Source organism: Phoenix dactylifera, unplaced genomic scaffold (assembly GCF_009389715.1).
Source record: "Phoenix dactylifera cultivar Barhee BC4 unplaced genomic scaffold, palm_55x_up_171113_PBpolish2nd_filt_p 000975F, whole genome shotgun sequence".
In the NCBI taxonomy this organism is placed as follows: Eukaryota; Viridiplantae; Streptophyta; class Magnoliopsida; order Arecales; family Arecaceae; genus Phoenix; species Phoenix dactylifera.
Window position 1 is genome coordinate 134,028 of NW_024068331.1, and position 9,124 is coordinate 143,151.

At 40.5% G+C, this 9,124-nt stretch overlaps 1 protein-coding gene across 2 annotated transcripts; it reads left to right on the forward strand.

Moving 5' to 3' along the window:
- The first annotated feature begins 1,505 nt into the window (after positions 1-1,505).
- Positions 1,506-6,987, forward strand: LOC103696495 (membrane steroid-binding protein 1-like). Of its 2 annotated transcripts, XR_005509382.1 has the most exons (3): positions 1,506-1,909; positions 6,025-6,682; positions 6,713-6,987. XR_005509382.1 is itself a non-coding variant. In XM_017840455.2 (2 exons), the coding sequence occupies exons 1-2, from the start codon at positions 1,602-1,604 to the stop codon at positions 6,602-6,604; spliced, it is 888 nt and encodes a 295-aa protein (XP_017695944.2). In that variant the 5' UTR covers positions 1,506-1,601; the 3' UTR covers positions 6,605-6,987. The 2 variants fall into 2 exon arrangements, 1 of the variants encoding a protein (XP_017695944.2); XM_017840455.2 differs by having other exon boundaries at positions 6,025-6,987.
- The last annotated feature ends 2,137 nt before the right edge of the window (positions 6,988-9,124 follow it).

Genomic DNA, 9,124 nt, shown 5'->3' on the forward strand with positions numbered 1-9,124 from the left:
ATCTCCTGATAACGACAGGCTATTTCCCAGAGGCACGCCGCGGCCTCCTGCTCCACTACTCCCTGCAACGGCTGTATCCGATGCTGCTCCACGATCTCCTGCATCAGCCGTACAAAGCGGAGCCCCACTATGCCCTGACGTGGCCGTACCCGGTGCTGCTCCATGACGCCCTGTAACGGCCATGTCAGTGGCCACACCATCGTGCCCCACGATAACGAACCCCCCTGAGAGACCCCCCGGTCAGGTATATATGCGGCTGGGGGGAGAAAGGGGGAGAGGTGAGCAATATCTCCCAGAGCACTCTCTTACTTGCGATTATCACCTCTCCTCCTCCTCCAATCTCCTCTGACTTGACCGTCGGAGGGCCATCACCACCCTGGTGGTGGTGCAAGGCTTGTTTGCAGGTTTCTTGGCGGAAGGTGGAGCGCAACCAACACCAACCAAGACAACTCAGACGGAACCCCGTTCACACCGCAGTGCCAATCGTTCTCGGTTTGGACCACCAGCAACACCTTCTCTCTCCATCCTCCCCCCCGCGCACGTGCAAAAAAAAAAGGCAGTTAGTTATTAAAGGCAAAAATTTATTTTTGGAAAAAAATTCCGACACCCATCCTTCCCCCCCCCCCCCCCCCCCCCCCGCACGTGCAAAAAAAAAGGCAGTTAGTTATTAAGGCAAAAATTTATTTTTGGAAAAAAATTCCGACACCCATCCTTTTTTTTTTTTTCCTCGCACGTGCCAAGCATCTTATTTCTCCTGATTCCACGATGGTCCCATCACACGACTCTCAACTGCAATTAATACATGCACCAAAAAAAAAAAAAATCTCAGCAGCAGCGGTAAAGGGTAACACTCGCCTAGGGGTGGCAAAATATGACCCGACCCGCCAACCTGACCCGTGTTCGACCCGCCATAAACAGGTTTGGGTTTGGCCTAAACAGGTTCGGGTCGTAAACAGGTCGACCCGTTTAACCTGTTTATTAATTGGGTCGGATACGGGTTTTAGGTGTCTGACCCGTTTAAACCGTTTAACCCGTTTAACTGTTGGGCAGGTTAAACAGGTCTAAACAGGTTAAATGGGTTCAACAGGTTAAACGGGTTAAACAGGTTAAACAGGTCTAAACAGGTTAAACGGGTCTAAACAGGTCTAAACAGGTCGGGTTGGGCAGGTTAAACAGGTTGGGTTGGACAGATTAAACAGGTCTAAACAGGTTAAACGGGTCAGGTTGGGCAAACAGGTTAAACAGGTCGGGTCGGGTTGAGTAAACAGGTTACCTGTTTATTAAACAGGTTAAACGGGTCGGGTCGGGTTACCTGTTTAATAAACAGGTCAGGTTCAGGTTTGTAATTCCTGACCCGTTTAATAAACAGGTCGGGTTCAGATTTATAGTTTTCTGATCCGACCTGTATTTGATTCGACCTGTTTATGCCTGACCCGACCCGATTGCCACCCCTACACTCGCCGCCTTGGACTTCTCTCCTCCTTTTCCTCTCTCCTCCTTTTTTTTCTTCATATATGCAACGGAGAACACAAGAAAAGAAAGTCGTACAATTCCCGTAAAAAGAGGGTGACAGAAAGGAAGAGCGAGTGCCCGTGGAGAGAATGGCGGTGGCGGTGCTGTGGGGGACTTTGAAGCACGCGATCGAGGCCTACACGGGGCTTTCGCCGGCGACCTTCTTTACCTTGCTGGCCCTCGCCGTGGCCTTCTACTACGTCGTCTCCGGCTTCCTCCAGCCCCCGCCCTCCCTGAGGAAGCGCGAGGCCAAGTTCGAGGCCGTCGAGCCCCTCCCGCCCCCCGTCCAGCTCGGCGAGATCACCGAGGAGGAGCTCAAGACCTACGACGGCTCCGATCCTAAAAAGCCCCTCCTCATGGCCATCAAGGGCCAGATCTACGACGTCACCCAGAGCAGGTCGATCTCCACCCCTTTCTCTTCTCATCGTCCTTCTTTTGTTTCTGATCTGATTTGATAGTTTGATCGTCCCGTGCTGATCTGTGTTTTTTTTTTCAAACTTTTTTTGGGTCAAAATCAGTTTTTCTTCAGTTACTTTTAGGTTTCTGGTCTCTATCAGTCCTTTTGCTTGAGTACTTTATGGGTGTTCTAGTACTGTGGTTGAAGATATGGCTTTGTTTTGGTTTGGTTTGATTAGTAAAGTTATATTTCCTTCTGTTCATTCTTATGGGATCTGGAAAATAATTATGTAATAGCCGTCGGTCCCTTCATGTCTTGAGGTATGGGATCCGATGTGTTTACCTCGAGCTACTTGGATCTGCTTTGATGCACTTGTTGTGGATGGTTGGTTCTTATGTGTTCTCATCCGGTTTCCCGTTTTATGATGTCTTTATGCATGTATTTTTAGGGATTTGGGTGAATATATAAGATGTTTTATTCTGAACCAGTTATCTGTATTTCGACTTGTTTTACTACATGTGTTACTTCTTGTGGTTTAAGCTGTTGCTTTTTTCTTGCTGGTTTCAATTTAATAGAGTTTCTTTTTTCTGTTCCATCCTGTGGGTTCAGGAGGGATTACTGTATGAGTACTGCTGGTTGGTCTAGTGTGAATCTATGGGGCTTCTGGCATTTATTATGTGCTACAGATCTCGAATATAAGAACTTATGTTTGCCTGCTATGGAGTTGAATTTGGGTATTTGCATTTCCCATTGTCCTTAAAGTAAATATGATTCCCCTAGATAATATTCTTGCTTCTGTTTCCATCTCTTCGAAACTGATAAGAAGTCAAGATTATGGGTTCATGGATATGGTGCTTACCTTGTATAACTTGTTATGTCCGAATATTTGGTTTCCTTTGGTCTTACTATCAGTGATGGTTCTAAAAAGTGAGAAGGTATGATCCATAGCTTATGTTGGTCTGATCCATATTTTACTGGACCCCATATCTTCCTCTATATATCTGCTGCCACTTTTTGGCCATTTACATGTTCAATTCTTATTTGGATAGTTTTAATAGTTATTGCTTGCTAACAGGTTTCCATCCTTTATGTCTATATCATGGTTCCTTGTACCAGCTTGAACTGGGCGGTACAGATGGCATACCGTACTGGTTTGGTATCGATATCCAGTACGGATGGCGTACCGAGCGTTGGTATACCGAAAAGACGCGTACTGTACTGGTACAGTGTTAGTATGGCACTGGTATGGGGTTTGGCATATATATATTCCATGTAATTGCCTGGTTTGTGGAATGCATAATTATTGTGTCAGGGTCATTAATTTAGTGTTGCAGAGCCTACTTATTTATGTTTGTAATATTTCTAAACTTTTCTCATTTAATATGCTTTGGATCTCCTTCAACCAAGGTTTTCATCTGGCTATCTCTGTTTTGTCGATATTGGGCAACCTGTGATTATAAAAATTTTTGGGCTTTTATTATCTTGGCAGTGTAAACTGATATATGTAAGATATTGATCGATATGAGAACAATATATTTGCCAGTATATCCTAATCACCTTTTTTATTACCTCTTTAAAGAGAAATTTTGATTAATAAATCTCAGAATTAATGCCTAAATGTAGTTGCTAATCTATGATTTACCATATTTACTGATGCACCGATATCTCAATTCTGATATATTGGCCGAGATCTTGGGCTTTTGCAAAAAATTTTCATCTTTCATCTAGGCACACCAAAATGACCAATATGTCAACTTTTTGAAATCTTTTCTTCAACATGCCTTTTCATTATATTTTTTGATACTACAACATAATGTATATAAATGCTTTTGATGGATCTAAAATTGTTGTTTGAGATGTTTTTGTCTTGATTACCTATTTGATTTCAACAAACTGCTTTTGTCTTGATGACGCTACTCAAGTCATGACTTCTGTAATTGCACCCAGAGTAAAATTATTCTTCAACTTATTAAAAAATTCTTGAATTATTCTCATCAATGATTTTTCTCTTGGCAGACTAATTCTCCAAATTATTCTCCTTAAACTAATAAATCCAGAATTATTCTATTATTTCCAGATTCTACATGGATTTTATGATTTATTCATGACCCATTCACAACCAAGAAATCTTTATGCATTACAACCTATTCACAACCAAGAAATCTTTATGTATTACAACCTATTGACACCCTATATTTTTGTTGGAGAATAAAAACAAAGTTGCTAATGTATTACGATCTTGTGCTTGATGGTTACCAGAATTCTAAAGAGGTGCAAGATGTGTTACTTGTTTCTTTGGAGTATAGGACACTGAAGACTTGTTCTTGGCATGGAGGCTTATGGTGTTAACATGCTAGAATACTTTGAAAATGAGACATATGCTGCAGCCAGATTCTGGATCTATGAGGCAGCATATGTAGAGGAGCATAACAATTCAATTGATGATCTCTAATAGGACACCAGGTGCATTTTCTTAATGTTCAAGAATTTGGATTTGGGCCCATAAGTACCTTGGCAAGTCTTGGGGGTTGCAAGGAGTTAATTTTTCCTGGTGTCTGCATCCTCAAAGATTGATTGATATAATCTCTACTCCCTTTGAAGGTGATTGAGCTACTACAATTTTATTGGCTATCTAGGTACCAGATGTGTGGCATGAATGATGGATGTCTTGAACAGTGTGAGAGAATCAGGCAAGGCAATTTTGAAGAAGGATTCAACACAGTGGCATGATCTAAGATCATAAGATGTAGATATCTATAACTGTGTTTTTGCTTGGGGCCAGTCTCATTTATTGATGATATCAAAACAGACCGGTAGTGCAATGCTAGACATTTTTTCTGAAGTATGATACTCGACCTTTTTTGTTAGTAGTGCCAAGAATTGACATGTCATAAAGGCTTGATGGTACAAACTACAAAGTGTCATGGAGGGTCCAAATGTTTGGGTAAGGAAGCGGATTGGGTAAGGTTCTCATCAGATCATTTCATAGTCTGATGCAGTATGGCCCTTAGATCTGCATCAAGATGCGTGTAGAATTTCAGACAATGTGTGATGGACATGGTCCGTGCATTAAAAGCTGCACTTTACATGCATTGAAATACATATCCAAGGGCGTAAGCTCTGTCGGACCGTCAAATGGTCCAAAGTGTCAAACCCAACCCTTTACCCCAGCGTAATGTTATACTGGGGACATATAACAAGAAGCAGAAAAACTTGTCCAGATTTGGAGAGCCAAATCGTTGGACTGGAAGTTTAGTTTCTCCACTTTGAATCTTACTGTAATATAAATTTTTACAGCTTGCAGAGCAGAGGAAATATTTGCAAAACAAAAAAACATCAGATGATGATTGCTAACCTGACATTGGCTAGCAGAAAAAAAATTCTTTTGGGGTGAGAAAAGTGGATTTTTGATAGTTGGACATGCTTAGTACTTTGACAAAGAAAAGGAAGCTATGAAATTGCATGGTAGATACACATTGAGTCAATTAGTGTATGATTTGACTTCTTGTTTTTTAAAGCTAAACTGTGCTATTTATGATTTCTCTTTTCTGTTCTGGTGTATCATAGTGGAAATTCTTTATATATATTGAGCTAAGCAATAAGAGGTGAGAATATGTGCTGAATGGTCCTTTTATGTGCATTATAAAATGAAAAATTATACTTAATTAATTGTAGTCATGCCTTTATTTTTTATGGGAATGTAGCTTTCTTTGTTTGCCATATTAAGAGTTGTCACCATGGGATCTGGGGACCATGACTGAACTTTATAATTGGTGTTGCTGCTGGTCGTGCAGCATGGCATCATATGAATTCCGTTTGTGGACATTATCTTATCATTATCTATTGTCCTGATCTAATATTTATCCTTTATCTATTTGGTGATTTCCATCTTTCCATGGTCCATCAATTCTTCAGATGAATCCATTATCACCAACACCTTGCTCTTATTGCCAGAATCTTTATTACACGTATTTGTCCGAACTTTCTTCTCAACCAGTTTAATTGGCATCTTGTCATGCTACTAAGTGTGAATGAATCTAGTCCTTGAGTTCAGCTTTTGTATGATGCTGCAAGTATTTGAAATCTGCTTCATATTTGTATGTTTCCTTATGCAGGATGTTTTATGGACCTGGTGGCCCATATGCATTATTTGCAGGTAAAGATGCTAGTAGGGCATTGGCAAAAATGTCCTTTGAATCGAAGGATCTGACTGGCGATATTTCTGGGCTTGGCCCTTTTGAGCTTGACGCACTGCAGGACTGGGAATACAAGTTCATGAGCAAATATGTGAAGGTTGGGACAGTTAAGAAAACTGTGCCTGTAGCAGATGCATCCGAAGGAAGCACCTTTGAAACAACAGAGAAAGCTGCTGATGCCGCCGGCATCAGCCCTGCAGATAGTCAAGCAGGTCATGCTTTAGAATCCAAGGAGAGTGATCAGGCAGATCATGCTGCTAAATCAGAGCATATAGCAGAATCAGAGGAAGATGGTCCGGCAGGTCAGGCAGACCGCATTGCTAAATCAGAGCATATAGCAGAATCAGAGGGAGAAGGTCCGGCAGGTCATTGTGATGAAGAAGAGCGTAAGACAGAATTGAAGGTCGATACTCCAGCAGAACATGGTGGTGAAGCTGATGCTGCTGACTGCAGTGCAAATCTGACGGAAGTCAGTGCAGGCGGAGGAACCAAGGAGTAGTTCAAATTACTGTTTTGTTCTCGTGGTAAACTGTCACATATGCAGGGTTCTGTTGAATTCCTTGATTCTCCAGACCTTATATATATATATATATATATATATATATATATATATATATATATATATATAAGATAGCTGATAGGGGCTTCTAATGATATAGAACTTCTGGAGTGTTTATCTTTTCAGAGGCAGGGGAGGGATGTTTTTGCCCTTTGTGTTTATTTGTTAGTTCAATAAGTGCTGCTTGGTGAGACTTTTGATAATCTCGTCATTTTCTGATATCCTGTATGATATGATGTTTGTAGTGAGTAACAGTTGATGTTTTGCACAGAATTGCAATATGGCGTGGTTATGATAGCATGTTAACGTTTGCTGTGTTTTAATTGAAATGGGGACTATTGAATGTGAAAATGATGCGGTTAAAGTCTAGCTTTTCCTGCTCAAATTTGGAAGCTTTCTGAGCTGGTTTAAGATTTTTTTTTCTTCCCGTAGGTGTCTTGAAGCTCCGCACGGCAAGAACATTTGTCAGATATGTATTAACATATTCTGAAAGAAGTGGGATGATGCAATCTCAGTACTTCATAGGGGAGTTTGAACCGGGAAGCCTGGGGCGATGGATGCTTGATGCGGAATGTCCTCATGTTTGTTTGCAAGAATCTGTGATCTATAGGATTATATAGGGGTGTGCAGTGAAGGGTTGGAGTGGTTTAGGGATATTTTTGAAACCAAGCTGACTTGAATTGGTTTCTTCAAATTGCAATCAAAATCGAACTAACTATTTAGAAAATAGTTCAAACCGATCCAAAAAAGTCGGTTCGGTTTAGTTCAGTTTATCGAGTTGCTGGGCTAAATAGGCCTTTGGTAAATGGGCTAGGCTAATGGGTTTTGCAAAATGGGCTTTTACCAAATTACCGAGAAGAAATCAAAATCTAGTGAGAAGGAAGAAGAAGAATAAGAAAAAGAAGCACATACCCATCAAGAAGAAGAAGATGACGACTACTAGTCAACCATAAGAGGAAGAAGAACCCTCGATGAGCCGCACATATTCACCTCAATTTTATCCATGCATGGATGAAGAAAAGGAGAAGGAGAAGGCTAAGAAGAACCGGTGAGGGTTAGAGAACTGGTCCTCCTCTGATGAGGAGGATGGTGACCGCAACTTGTCATTCTTGCTCCCTATCGGTTCCAACATCCTACTAAGAAATTGAGGCACAAGAGACTCGAATTTCGAGCTAGTGACTCAAAAATAAGATCAAAATTGTGCCTTTTTTTATTTTGTTTATCTTTGATGGAGGGGTATGGAATGATGGCGGGGTGGTGGCGATGGGAAGTCTTTCTCCCCTCCAGTGATGTGGTAATTAATGTAAGTGGTGGTCCGCTTCTAGCCATTGGATTTGACCAAGGAACTCTCATCTCTATTCTTGACTCCAGTTCCCTCACCGTAAGAGGAAATTAGGCTCTAATGCTCCCCTTGATGCCCTGGCTCTTCGTCTCCTTCTTCATCTGAATCAATGGCAAGACATCTATTGAAACCTCTTCTCTATATAACCTTGAAACCTCTAGAAGAAACTGAAGCGAAAAGAAAAACCATAAAAATCTCTCATTTAACCTCAAGATGTAATCTTTTTTATTATAAAAAAAAGAAAAAGTACGGAAACGAGGCCACTATGCTTGGATTTCTCTATGGTTTGAGAAAGCTATTAGAGATCGATGGAAAAGATAAGATTTTTGGAGCGAAGATATGGAGAATAATGGTGGGAAGAACGGGAGAGGTAAAAGAGAAAAAAAGAAAAGAGGAAAGGAGAAGAAATCTCACCCTGACAAGAGTTGGAAGAGGCAAAAGGGTGGTACAAGCAGCAGAGTGAAAGAAGAGTACGAAAATATCGAAGAGACTTGGAGCAGCTTGAACAGCTAAAGAAGGACTAAACCGAACCTTCACCCGTTATACTTGCACACTCATAAGATTATGCTCATAAATACCTTGGCCTAGCAATGCGAAACTTCAAATCAAAATAAAGAGAGAAAATTTTAAGTGGGTCACAAACTTAGTCAAGACCCCCAAACAAAGGTCATATTCTTCGGTCTGAACTCCCAGTCTATCTATATTTAGTTAAAAGGCATCTCGATGTACTTTATACTATGAAATTATAATATATTTATAATTTTAAGTGCCCCCTGGAACTAAAAGTCATAATTTGATTTAATGCTTTTTTTGGTAGAAGATTACATAAAAATCTTGGGATCATCGAAAGGAAAGGTCAGAAATTTTTTTTTTTTGTTCTTGCATTTATGTTTTTGTTTCTCAAGTTTCCCAAATTATCTAGCAAAAACTTCTCCATAAACTCTCAATTATAAATTTTACATTTGAATGATGTTGAGGATAGAATAATTACTTTTAATATTAAAACCGTCTAAACAAACCCTTAAGGACTTTAGGAGGGAATATTTCACTTGGTGACTCATAGATATGTGGATAAAGCAAAATCACAATCTTATGGAGAATATAATCATTGAACCCAC

Bases quoted from the DNA above. Each gene is read 5' to 3' on its own strand.
- LOC103696495 (XM_017840455.2), top strand. From the start codon at position 1,602: ATGGCGGTGGCGGTGCTGTGGGGGACTTTGAAGCACGCGATCGAGGCC. The intron at 1,910-6,024 runs GTCGATCTCCAC...TTCCTTATGCAG, and splicing joins TACGACGTCACCCAGAGCAG to GATGTTTTATGGACCTGGTG.